This window comes from Fringilla coelebs (genome assembly GCF_963513975.1).
Source record: "Fringilla coelebs genome assembly, chromosome: 2".
Classification (NCBI taxonomy): Eukaryota; Metazoa; Chordata; class Aves; order Passeriformes; family Fringillidae; genus Fringilla; species Fringilla coelebs.
Window position 1 is genome coordinate 1,312,533 of NC_140029.1, and position 13,549 is coordinate 1,326,081.

A 13,549-nucleotide genomic window follows, 5' to 3' on the forward strand; every position below is an offset into this window, starting at 1 on the left:
GCTCATGGGCAGGGACACCTCCCACTGTCCCAGGCTGCTCCAAGCCCTGCCCAACCTTTCCTTTACCAGGGAAGTGCCCAAAATCTGCCCCAAAGCCAAGTTCTGAATCTGCTGGAAGCAGGAGACTGAAAAACCCCTTTGGTTTTGTTGTGGGGTTTTTTTGTCTGTTTTGTTGTTGTTTTTTGTGTGTAAATAGAAAAAAACTTTGTTCCCATGGTTCTTCCCAGGGCCTCATTTCTAGGCACCATTCCCAATCCTTGGGAATAAAGGGAATAAAACAGTGACAGGGTGGAAATAAAATTGAGGAAAGATTTTAAGTGTCTTTAGATGGGAGGGGATGACCTCAGAAAGGGAAAGAAGATTTTATTTCAATAAAGAGCAACATGACATCAAACTCCCACTGAGCTTCCAAAGGGCAGGCAGGAATAGAATTCCCATTTTGCTGCAGAACAGGGAGAAGTGAAGCAAACTGCTCCAAAAATGACAAGCAAGGCAGGGAATAGAATCCAAGCACCAGGCAGGACTCATTCTGCTCATGGATTTGCTCCAAGAATGCAGGGATTGCTTCAGCTTTGGAAACAGAGGGGAAGAACTCGGGAACTTCAGAATGAAAATCCCAAATTTAGGGAATTTTGTAATGTTCATTTTGCTCTTTCAAGCAGAAAAAATGTGCATTTTTCTCAGGGAATTCTACATGGTGGATGTTCCATGGCAGAACCTGTCCCTTTGGGAATTCCAGGTGTGGAATTTGCCCTTTCCAGCTAAACCACCCCCAAGCTGACAATAATTTCACTCCTCTAGAAAGGCTGATTATTTTCTCTCTTTATTTTGTGACTTCAGGCCCAGAGCTCTGCCTGCAGCATCCTGCCTGCCTGCTCCCCTGCAGTTATTCCCAATTTATTCCTCTCTCTGGGCATCAGGCACAAAAACCCAGGGAGACAAAACCAGAGAGGGAACATTGTGCTAAAACATCCTCAAACAGGACAGTGGCTGATGCAGGTCCCACAGAGAATGAGAGAGCAAATCCCCTGAAACATCCCAAATATCCCAAGAGCTCAGGGCTAACTGCACATTCCCAATCAATCCCACTGGGATTAACAATACCACTGTCCCAGCCCAGGAACTGAATCCATCCCACACCTGAGGCACTCTTCACTCATCCTTCTTCTCTGCTTCTGCTTTCAGTTTCTCCTCACGTTCCCTCTTCAGTTTCTCCTCAATTTTCTTGCTCTGGTACATTTTGACTCCAGCAAAGGCCAAGCAAAGGATCAATGTTTTAGCTGCCAAAATGTACATCAGCAGTGGGAAGTTCTCCAGAGCCTGCAATGCCAAAGAATCTGTTTAGGCACTTCTGGAACACTTGGAAAATTAAAAATGAATTTATAGGGATGCTCTGCATCTTCCATTCCAATATTGATGCTCCTTTCTCGCCATGGTTTTTATTTCTGTGGTAAATTAAACCAGGCAGAGCAACAAAGCCAAAGAAAAATCCCCTTCCCTCAAGCCCTGAACTACTTTTGCTCGTTTTCCAGCACTATTTGCACCATCTGGAGCTGAAAAATAGGAAGAGCTGAGTATTTTAGGGAAATTGTGAAAGTGGAAAAGCTGCTGAAGAATCCTCACGAGTGATGGATCCTTGGGGATCAGCTCTCAGATGGGATCCCCAAAAAACACTCCAGGAAATCTTAGTTCACAGCAATTTTGTCCTGAACCTGCTCAGATATGGAAGGTGCAGATAAACACCTTCAAACTGGGAGGAAAGTGAAAAATCCCAGGATTGCTGTACCAGTTTGGAATGCCTGGAATTGCACAGAGCCTTTCAATGCTATAAAAACATGGGAGAGGAAAATGCAATGGAAATGGGTGGTGGGCCCTGAGCAGGCCTCCCAGGGATGGGGGGGGGTTCTTGGGGGTCTGTGCAGGGCCAGGCCTTGGACTGGGTGATCCCTGTGGGTCCCTTCCCAGCAGGATATTCCAAGGTTCTGTGGTAACTCTGTGAACTTGCAATTCACCCTGTTCCCTCAGGATCTCCCAAAGCTGTCAGGACGCATCAAAGCTCTGAATTTAGGCCAAGCCTTGTGTCCCTACACCAGCAGGGAGCTTGGAGAAACAGCACCAGGCTCTGTCAATCTCCCCACAATCACAGAGGCAGCAGCTCTGAACCACAGCTCTGCAACACCAGGGCAGGGGAGGCAGGGCTGGGGGAAAGTTTGATTTCATGTGTTCAAATTGTTAATTACAGAGTCATGGAATGGTTTGGATTGGAAGGGATTTCAAAGCTCATCCACTTCCACAGGCAGGGACACCTCCCACTGCCCCAGGCTGCTCCAGCCCCAGTGTCCAGCCTGGCCTTGGGCACTGCCAGGGATGCAGGGATGGAATTCCATCCCAGCCCTGCCCACCCTGCCAGGGAACAATTCCTCATTGCCAAGATCCCACCCAGCCCTGCCCTCTGGCACTGGCAGCCATTCCCTGTGTGCTGTCCCTGCATCCCCTGGAAATTGTCTCTCTCCAGCTTTCCTGGGGCTCCTCCAGGCCCTGCAAGGCCACCCTGAGCTCAGCCCAAAGCTTCTCCTGTGCAGGTGAGCAATGCCAGCTGTGCCAGCCTTTCCTGCCAGCAGAGCTGCTCCAGCCCTGGGATCATCCTGGAGCCTCCCTCCATGGACTTGTTCCAACCATGCAGGAGGTGCCTGCTCCAACACTGTGGTGCCTGACAAAAGACCCTGCGGAGCTTTCATTGCCCCAAAACCCCAAAAATACTTTGGAAAAATTCCCCTCCAGTAACAAAAGCAGCTGAGGGAAGAGCAGCCTGAGAAAAACCTGGAAAGAGGAAAGGCAGGAGCAGGGGATGAGCAGAGCTCTGGTGAGCCCAGGTCTAACATGGGAGGCCCCAAGAGCAAATCCTGGGGCAAGCACATCTGGCAAGGAAGGACAAGAAGAAATCCCCAGTCCCTGAGAGGGTGGGGTCAAAGAACCCTCCCCTGGGGAAGGAACCATCAGAACCCACCCCACACATCCCACATGGAAAGAGCAGCAATTCCTGCTTTGGGAACCTGCCCCAGCCTCACCTTCCAGTTAAAGGCCACCATCTCAGCTGTGGGCTGCCCCAGGACTGGGGGGGGTCACACTCCTGGAGGCACAGGGCAGGGCAGGAGCATCTTGGAGACATGGAAAACAAAGCAGAATGAACTCTTGGAGAAATGGAAAACAAAGCAGAATGAACTCTTGGAGAAATGGAAAACAAAGCAGAGTGAACTCTTGGAGAAATGGAAAACAAAAAAAAAAAAAAAAGGCAAAATGAACTCCTGGAGAAATAGAAATTGAGAGAGAATTAGGCAAGCTGTTAATTAGCTCAGCCTGCCCTGGTAGGGGCTCATCCCCAGCAATCCCCAGGGTCCTCCAGGGCCTTTCTGGGGCTCAGTGACAGGAGCAGGGCAGGGCTTTGACAGCCCAGGGCAGGTGCTGGGGCTGGAATTCCACACCCTGACAGCTGCCCCATGGAAAACATGGAAACCATGGCTGCCTTTGGAAGCTGGAGCTGTGTGTGCTCCCCCTCCCTGCCTCTGCTGGGACTGAGGGACTCACAGAAGCTGCCTTGGGGCTTTTTTGAGGGTTTCCAAGCCCACCTGCTCTGTTTGGAGCCTGAACATTGGATTAATCCTCTAACTTCTTAGTCCTCTGTGACTGACTCATTTAATTCTCCATACTAAGTTTATAAATATAGAGGTTAGCAAAGCAAGCACTCCCTGCAGCCCTGAGTGGTCACCAACCATTCCCAAGCTGAATTTCTGGGATGAAAAGGCTGCAGCACACATAGCATTGCCCAGGGCTCTCTGCTCAGCTACTGGAATCCAAATTAACCTCTGGAGGCCTTTCCTGTCCATGGAGCAAGAGTGGAAAAGCAGGAGGGAACACTCCAGCACTGTGAAAAGCTGGGCTGAATAAACCAGCACCACACCAGAGAGCAGCTGCTGAGCTCCCTGCAGAAATTAAATGTTCTTGCAGCTCCTGTCCTGCTCAGTTTCTGGGTAGATTTTCTAATTTCTCCATCCAGAGCATCCTCTCCTCTCCTTTTCCCTCTCACCCTGCTGAGACCCCTCTGGAAACATTCCCACTCCTCCACAGTGACCAAGACCCAGCTGTACCAAAGCCCTGAAGTGGCAGCCACCAGCAAATTCCTGTTCATCAGTCACTGTTTCTGTGCTGATCCTCACTGTGCAGCTTCTCCTCCTGCTGAGGAAATGTCAGGGTGGCTGTGACAGGAGTCAGTGCTGTTCCAAGAAAATGTATTTTTACTTCATGGAATCATGGAATGGTCTGGGTTGGAAGGACCTTGGAGATCATCCCCTGCCATGGCAGGGACACCTCCCACTGCCCCAGGCTGCTCCAGCCCCAGGGTCCAGCCTGGCCTTGGGCACTGCCAGGGATGCAGGGATGGAATTCCATCCCAGCCCTGCCCACCCTGCCAGGGAACAATTCCTCATTGCCAAGATCCCACCCAGCCCTGCCCTCTGGCACTGGCAGCCATTCCCTGTGTGCTGTCCCTCCATCCCCTGTCCAAAGTCTCCCTCCATGTTTGCTGTAATCCCAGAATGCTCCCCAGAGCTGACACCTGTGCTGCTCTGTCCCCACAGTGTCCTGTGCAGTGGGAATGTCACTGCTCCCTCCAGGCTGGACTCCCACATCACACCAGCCTCCAGGGCCAAGCACTTCTCCCCAATCATCTCCTGGCCTTTCCAGCCTCCCTCTGATCCCAGCCCTTATGAAATCCAGTGGAGACCTCAGGATTGAAAAAAGCAGCACAGGGCAGGGAGAACAAAGTGGGAAGAGGGGAAAAAGTGGGGAAAGGGGAGGATTTTGCCCAGAGCAGCTGTGGCTGCCCCTGGATCCCTGGCAGTGACCAAGGCCAGGTTGCCACAGTGGAAAGTGTCCCTGCCATGGAGGCTGGATGGGCTTTGAAATCCCTTCCAATCCAAACCATTCCAGGATTCCCTTCACACTTAAAAAACACCATTTATGAGCACTGAGGTCATCAGTGCAAGAGCAAAAAGCCCCAACACTGCTTTTTCAAGGCTGGGATATCTTAAATCAACAGCTGGAATGGTGTGTTTGCCTTTCCTGAGGAGATAAGGCACAGAAAGGAGCAGGGAACACATCCACAGGCAGGCATTGTTCCCTCCCCAGGGAAATGCAGGCAAACACAGGGCCTGGGCCCCACACAAGGGCACTGCTCCCTCCCCTCACCTGCCAGGAGCTCCTGTGTGCAGCCACGTGAGGAGGGACAGCAGCACCAGGCTCTGCCAGGTATCCCCTGACAGATGCTCCAGAGCTGGGATGAACCAGCCCCAGGCTGGCAGGGATTCCCTGGGACTGCCCTGCCAGGCCCCCTCTGCAGTTCCACGTAGCCCCACATTTCTCCTCAGGGAGAAAAGCAAGGCACAATTCTCCCCAGGAATATTTCTGGGATTCACATTCTCTGAACCTCAGAGAAAGAAAACACAATTCTTCTCTCGTCTGCTGTGCCTGTGTTTGTGCCCCAGCAGAATGCAGTGTGGAGATGGTTTCCCCACAGGGATGGGGTTTGTTTCCCTGGCCTGTCAGGGCCAGCAGTGTGTGTGTGTGTGTGTGTGTGTCAGGAGTGTCGGGTGACAGCCACAAAATGCTCTGCAGTTGTGTGCAGGGTGGAGTGCCTGGCAGATTCAGTTTAGATGTATAGAATAATATAGCATAATAAAGTAATTAATTAGCCTGCTGCTATCAATGGAGTCCTCCTCATCATTCCTCCTCTGTCAGGGCCCTCACAGCACTGCTGTGGTTTTATTCCTTCACAAATGCCACAGTGGCTGCCCCAGCCCTGGCAGTGTCCCAGGCTGGGCTGGATGGGGTTTGGAGCAGCCTGGGACAGTGGGAGGTGTCCCTGCCCATGGCACTGGATGGGCTTTAAGGTCCCTCCCAGCCCAAACCATGCCGGGATTTTGGCATTCTGGGCTCTGTCTGCAGCCTTGTCCCAGGGAATTCTGTCTGGTGAAGCAGATCAGCAATTCCCTGTGAACCCCAAACCCTCTGGGATCCTCTGCAGGCACAGCAGGCTCATTGCAGAGGGTCGTGTCCCTCAGGGAGGGCTGCACCACATCCCAGATCTTGGGGTTAGCCCTGATTCCAGCCCCAGGACCTCTGCCCAGCTCTGCCTTGTCCAACACAGCCCCACAGCTGGCCCCAGGCACATGGCAGGCCTGTGGTGGAGCAGGGAGCTGAATGCCAGCCTGGATTGCAGCTCCAGCCCTCCCCAGAAGCACAGCCCAGCCCAGGCTCTCAGGGCATGGTCTGCAGAGCACAGACAGCCCCGAGGCACCACAGAACATCCCCAGAACATCCAGAGCATCCAAACCCCCTGGAGGTGTCCTGGCAGGCTGCACATCTCACCCTGCCTGCCAAGAACTCCAGCATTCCCACAAAATGGGGCTGGAGATATTCCTTTGGGGACTGCTGTACAACTCCAGCCACGAGGCCTTGGAAAGCACCGAGCCACTGAGTTATCTGAGTGCACTTAAATGTGACATTTCTGACCTAGAAAAGGGGTGTCACTCACCAAGGCCAGGCTGGATGGGACTCTCAGCAACCTGGAAGGTGTCCCTGCTCATGGCAGGCCTTGGAATGACATGATCTTTAAGGTCCTTTCCAACCCACACCTGATTCTGATTCTGGATCAACTCAAGGTTCCAACTCAAGCACCATCAAAACAGCTGAAAAAACCATCAAGACCTTCGTACCTGATGAAGCAGAAATTAAAACAGGAGTGATTCCTCTGGTAGCCCCTCACATACTCCAAATTCTGGAAAACAGGAGCAGAACAGATGGGATGTTTCATTCACATTGGCTGGATTAAAATCAAACCAAACCCAGAAATGCCAGCGGCACATCAGGCTCTTCCACCATGGCATCACCAGGGATCGCAAAGATGATCCCAAAACTGGAGCCCCTCTGCTCTGGAAAGAGGCTGGAGAACTGGGATTGTCCAGCATGGAGAAGGGACAATTGCAGGAAGACCTTAGAGCCCCTTCCAGTGCAAAAAAGGAGTGAGAGGGACTTTTTATATGGGCAGAGTGTACCAAGACAAGGAGCAATGGTTGTGGACTGCCAGAAGGCAGGGATGGGTGGGATATTGGGAATTAGGGAGGGTGGGCAGGCCCTGCACAGGGTGCCCAGAGCAGCTGTGGCTGCCCCTGGATCCCAGCCCTGCCCTGGGCTGGAGCAGAAGGAAGGGACTGGGGAACAAGGAGGGAGGGTGGAAAGCAAGAAAAGCAGGGGGTGGAGAGCAAGGAAAGGGGATGGGGAGCAAGGAAGGGAGGCTGAAGAGAAAGGAGGGGGTATGGGAGAACAAGGAATGGGGGCTGGAGAACAAGGGGAGAATAAGGAGGGGGGCTGAAGGGAAAGGCAGGGAGTGGAGAACAAGAATGGAGGGCCTGGAGAGGAAAGAAGGCAATGGAGAACTAGGAAAGGGGGCTGGTGGACAAGGAGGGAAAGGCGGATATCAAATAAGGGGGCTGGGGAGCAAGGAAGAGGCTGGAGAACAACGGTGGGGGACGGAGAGCAAGGGCGGGTGGAGAGCAAAGGGGGGCTGGGGATGGTGGAAAGCGGGGTGAGCAACACAAGGGACTGGAGAGAGGGACGGGAGGGCGGATTAGACAGGAGGGGGGCTGGAGAGAAAGGACGAGGCCTGGAGAGCAAGGACGGGGTGGGGAAGGGGCAGCGGCAGCGGCAGGCCGGGCAGGGCAGGCAGCAGGCCCGGCACCGGAGAGCGGCCGGGGCTGCGGGGAGCGATGCGGGCCGGGGTCCGCCGGGGCCCCGCGGGGCCGGGAGGGGAAGGAAGGGAGGGAGAAGGAAAGAAGGAAGGAAGGGGCCCGGGCCGGTCCTACCTCCGGGCGGCCATGGCGGGGGGGCGGCGCTCCCTCACGGAGTTCCCGGCAGCGGCAGCGCCGGGCCCGGCCGGGGCCGCTCCGCCCGCTCGGCTGCGGCGCTGGGCATGGCGGTGATCCGCTTTTCTCCCTCACAATTACCGGTTCTGCCATAAAGCAGCTCCCGCAGGGACCGCGGCGAGGTCCCAGAGTCTCCTGTGCCCAGCTGGGGATCAGGGAAGGGGTTTGGGATTGTGCCCCACAGGTGAGAGCCCACCTGCAGAGCTGCCCCAGCCCTGGAGGAGCTGGAGCTGCTGCAGAGCCCAGAGGAGGCTCCAGGATGAGCAGAAGGCTGGAGCAGCTCTGCTGGCAGGAAAGGCTGGCACAGCTGGCATTGCTCACCTGCACAGGAGAAGCTTTGGGCTGAGCTCAGGGTGGCCTTGCAGGGCCTGGAGGAGCCCCAGGAAACCTGGAGAGAGACAATTTCCAGGGGATGCAGGGACAGCACACAGGGAATGGCTGCCAGTGCCAGAGGGCAGGGCTGGGTGGGATCTTGGCAATGAGGAATTGTTCCCTGGCAGGGTGGGCAGGGCTGGGATGGAATTCCATCCCTGCATCCCTGGCAGTGCCCAAGGCCAGGCTGGACACTGGGGCTGGAGCAGCCTGGGGCAGTGGGAGGTGTCCAGGTTGCTCAGAGCCCTGTCCAGCCTGGCCTTAAACATTTCCAGGAATGTGGAGCCCACATCCTCTCTGGGCAGCCTGTGGCAGGGCCTCGCCACTCTCGCACGAAAGAATTTCTTCCTAACATCTGACATAAACCTGCCAAAGTCCCTCTGCAGCTCTCCCTGGAGCTTCCCAGCCTGGCTCAGAGCAGAGGGGCTCTGTGAAACAGCTCCATGAGCTCCTCTGGACTCTCCAGCAGCTCCAGCTTTTGCTGGTGTTGATCTGGAGGCAGCTCTGCAGGTGGGGTCTCACGAGCAGAGAAGACAATCCCTTCCTTCAGCCTGCTGCTTGTGCTTCTTTTGCACCTCCAGCACACCTGGAGAGTGATGGCATCAGCTCAAATCTCAAAACCTGTGTCCAAGACAAGCCAAAGGCTCCCAAAAAAAGAAGCCCTTTGTCATTTATTATTTAACACCAGTGAAAAAAAGGAATCAGATCACTAAAAAGGAGTTGGGAGTGGGTGTATGCAGGTATCAGGTCCCTCCTGTGATTCATTCCCTAATTGCTTCTGCAGTCAATGTGTGGAGATTGGACATTTCACTGGATATTTTCAGGTTATTTTTAAAGTGGTTTTAAGTCACACAGTTTGGATCTAAATTGGCACTTTTGACCAGCACTAATTCACAGTTATTCTGAGGTGGGAACATCCAGATCTGCTTGTGGATTTAAAAAATGCTCAAATAATCAAGTTATCCTTGTCATGGCTTTATTTTCCCAAAGGACAGACTATCAAAGGGAAGCACAATCACAGATTTTTCTTGGACTTTCCCAAGATCCTCTCAGGAACTGTTGCATTGATTTCCTCAGGACTCCATTATCCATTGACCTGTGTGTAAATTGAATCAACACCTCCACAGCTCTTTGGAATTCCAGTGTGTAAATTTAATCAACACCTCCACAGCTCTTTGGAATTCCAGTGAGTTCCCTCTGTGTGACTCCACGAATCCCTCACTGCTGGCGTTCCCAGACAGTCAAGGTGACTCTGGGCTGGTTTTCTCCCTTGCCCCCAGGTTTTCATGGATCACACACTTGAGATCTTCAGGGTTCAGAACCTGGGTTCTGTACTTCTCCCCCCAGTCCTCCACGATGTACTGGTGATAGGGATCATTGGAGTGCTCCCTCCTCTTGGATTTCACAGTGCTCACCAGGATGGCCACGATGATGAAGGAGAACATCCCAATCATCACCATCAGGTACAGGATAACGTAGTCAAAGTTTTCAGCAGCCACCTCAGCCTGCAGTTTATTCGCTGCTTCTGTCATGTTCCTCCTCCAGCTGTTCATGTAATTGAGGAAGGTTTCCTTGAAAATATCTTCCACTGCCCAAGTGAAGTTCTGCAGCTTGGCCATCCTTGCTAATTATGCTGCTAAAGACAAGAAAATGTTCTTTTAAATCAGAGGTCTGTATTCAAAGAGTTGGTTTGGAGTATTTTGTCAGTGTTATGTCAATTATCTGGTAACAGTCACCTTCTGACACTTGAAGGTGCAGCCTTAGCTCAGCTGAGAATCCCCATCTCTGAGTGGTTCAGTATGTTCAGAGACCCAAGGAGGTCCTACTCAGAATCCTGGAATGGTTTGGGCTGGAAGGGACCTCAGAGCCCACCCAGTGCCACCCCAGCCATGGCAGGGACACCTCCCACTGCCCCAGGCTGCTCCAGCCCCAGTGTCCAGCCTGGCCTTGGGCACTGCCAGGGATGCAGGGATGGAATTCCATCCCAGCCCTGCCCACCCTGCCAGGGAACAATTCCTCATTGCCAAGATCCCACCCAGCCCTGCCCTCTGGCACTGGCAGCCATTCCCTGTGTGCTGTCCCTGCATCCCCTGGAAATTGTCTCTCTCCAGGTTTCCTGGGGCTCCTCCAGGCCCTGCAAGGCCACCCTGAGCTCAGCCCAAAGCTTCTCCTGTGCAGGTGAGCAATGCCAGCTGTGCCAGCCTTTCCTGCCAGCAGAGCTGCTCCAGCCCTCTGCTCATCCTGGAGCCCACTCAAGTCCCTTTGCTCTGGAGGACACTTTGGTGAAGGCCCCCATGGCCCTGTCACTGGGTTTGGGGCACTGTCCCTTCCCTACAGAGGGGAATCTCCCAGGGAAGAAGGATTGCTCCTGAGGAGAAGACAAAGCCGTGGGAGGGACATGGAGGCTGAGACTTCTTCCCTGGAGTGGCCTCAGAGACCATTTGGGACAGTCCCCAAAGGGGAAGAGACACTGCCTGGTACTGCAAAGCCGTGTTTGATCCCATTTATCCCAAAATTCAGACCCCAGTGCTGCTCAGACCCCATGAACCAGGTGTGTGTCCCACAGGAGGAAAATCCACCTCAGCATTCCTTCCCACCCGGATCCCATTCCCACCCAGATCCCATTCCTACCAGAGCTGTTCCCACGTGATCCCACTCAATACCATTCCCACCAGCTCCCATTCTCTCCCAAAACTCACACCCCAAACTCATTCCCACGCAAATCACAATCCCACCAGAGCCCATTCCCACACAGCTCCCATTCCCACCCGGATCCCATTCCCATCCCATCCCATTCCCCCACAGATCCCATTCCCACACAGCTCCCATTCCCACCCGGATCCCATTCCCATCCGATCCCATTCCTACCCGATCCCATTCCCACATGGCTCCCATTCCCACATGTATCCCATTCCCATACAGCTCCCATTCCCCCACAGATCCCATTCCCACATGTATCCCATTCCCACATGTATCCCATTCCCACCCGATCCCATTCACACCCAATCCCATTCCCACATGGCTCCCATTCCCACACAGATCCCATTTCCACCCGGATCCCATTCCCATCTGATCCCATTCCCATCTGATCCCATTCCCATCCGGATCCCATTCCCACACAGATCCCATTCCCACACGGATCCCATTCCCACCCGATCCCATTCCCACACGGATCCCATTCCCACCTGATCCCATTCCCACCCAATCCCATTCCCATCCAATCCCATTCTCACACGGATCCCATTCCCACACAGATTCCATTCCCACCTGATCCCATTCCCACCCAGTCCCATTCCCACCCAGATCCCATTCCCACACGGATCCCATTCCCACACGGATCCCATTCCCACACGGATCCCATTCCCACACAGATCCCATTCCCACCCAGTCCCATTCCCACCCAGATCCCATTCCCACCCAATCCCATTCCCACCCAGCTGTCCTACTTTAATGTGGGCAATTCCTTCAGCTCTCCAGACCACCCGAGCCCTAAAACCAGTAGAAATCTTGCCCCCAAAGCCCTTTGTTCCCAGTCCCATCCTCAAGAACGAGGAGTTGGCTGCATCCAAGGGAAAGAGGCAGTGAATTTTCATTGCTAATAAAAAATTTGGGATGTTTTCCAATTCAGGAATTCAGGAATTCAGCCTTTGTGCACACAAGGGTTTGGGTACACGTCCAGGTGGATCCCTCTGCAGTTACCCCCTCCCACATGCTCAAATATAAGGGATAAAGGTAATTAATAAAACTAAATGAGAAAATATAAATACAAACTGCCTTTGCTGTCTGTAGAACCTGCTTTTCCCTTGGTTTACATCAAAAATTACTATCCTTTTTCAGGAGGAAATAGACTTGTAACAGCAGCTTACCTTTGCTGTGTCCTTCCCTAGGGAGATTCAGAACACTCAGAATTTTCCAACTCCACTGGATAATGGGATGAAACCCCCCAAAAGAGCAGGGATGTCTTTGAGGAGCCTGCACAAGGCTGGCAGCAGGTGCCTGTGAAATAAGTGCCTTGCACTGCACTTATGTTTATATTAAATTAAAAGCTAAATCTAATCTTACCTGGAAAGTCAAATATTGGCTGACAGCTTGCATCAGTCATCCTGTCGGATCTGGGACTGAGCCTTTGTGCTGACTGCTGCAAGTTTAGATATTGGAAAAGAGCTTTCCTGGGGATAAGCAGGGGTGCAGCTCCCTTTTTGGTGAGCCAGAAGAGTAAAGATGACCTCTGTAAAATAATAATAATAATAATAGTATTATTAGGAATTATTAGAGAAGAATTCTTGGCTGTGAGGGTGGGCAGGCCCTGGCACAGCTGTGGCTGCCCCTGGATCCCTGGCAGGTGCCCAGGGCCAGGATGGGGCTTGGAACAACCTGGCACAGTGGAACGGGATCATCTTTAAGGTCCCTTCCAACCTGAATCATTCCATGTTTCTATGAATAAACCAGTAGCACCAGCAGTGATAAGAACAATGATTTCCTTTGCTGATCTGGGCACAAGAGGTGAGCACTGAGCAGTCAGGCTGCTCAACACCCAAAGTTTGAGTTTCCCTTCCTTTTCCTTTTCCTTTTCCTTTTCCTTTTCCTTTTCCTTTTCCTTTTCCTTTTCCTTTTCCTTTTCCTTTTCCTTTTCCTTTTCCTTTTCCTTTTCCTTTTCCTTTTCCTTTTCCTTTTCCTTTTCCTTTTCCTTTTCCTTTTCCTTTTCCTTTTCCTTTCCCTTTCCCTTTCCCTTTCCCTTTCCCTTTCCCTTTCCCTTTCCCTTTCCCTTTCCCTTTCCCTTTCCCTTCCCTTTTCCCCACCAAGCCCAGCCTGGGCATCCCTGGCAGCGCTGGCCAAAGGCTCCTGGAGCTCTGGCAGCCTGGGGGCCGTGCCCATTGCCTGGGCAGCCTGGGCAGTGCCAGCACCCTCTGGGGAAGAGCCCTGCCCTAAAATCCAACCTAATCCCCTCCTGGCACAGCCCCAGCCCCTCCCTGGTGCTGTCCCTGTGCCATGATTTGGGAGCCTTTTCCCACCTGACTGATTCTGTGATTCTCCTGAATAGCAGAGGAGTGTTGTCAATGATGATCTCCCCCTGACATTTCCCTTCAGAGGAGTTTTCATTGCACCTGATCCCTTTTTCTCCCAATATTCCATTGTTTCCCTGCATCAACTGCAAGAAACAAACTTTGCCCTTTGGATGCCTTGCCCTGTGCAGGCTGGGT

The 13,549-nt window shown here is 52.9% G+C and overlaps 1 protein-coding gene and 1 long non-coding RNA gene across 2 annotated transcripts; both read right to left on the minus strand.

The window, feature by feature from the left end:
• Window positions 1-3,080: 3,080 nt before the first annotated feature.
• Window positions 3,081-8,046, minus strand: LOC311166505. Its single transcript, XR_014617013.1, has 3 exons — window positions 7,917-8,046; window positions 6,771-6,832; window positions 3,081-3,158 (listed from the first exon to the last, which is right to left on the minus strand). It is a non-coding gene; the product is annotated as an uncharacterized lncRNA (long non-coding RNA).
• Window positions 8,047-9,589: 1,543 nt separating this feature from the next.
• Window positions 9,590-9,967, minus strand: KCNE2 (potassium voltage-gated channel subfamily E regulatory subunit 2; the record flags this gene model as incomplete). The annotated part of the gene is made up of 1 exon (XM_084225763.1): window positions 9,590-9,967. One exon carries the CDS (start codon window positions 9,965-9,967, stop codon window positions 9,590-9,592), a length of 378 nt encoding a protein of 125 aa, XP_084081889.1.
• Window positions 9,968-13,549: the final 3,582 nt, after the last annotated feature.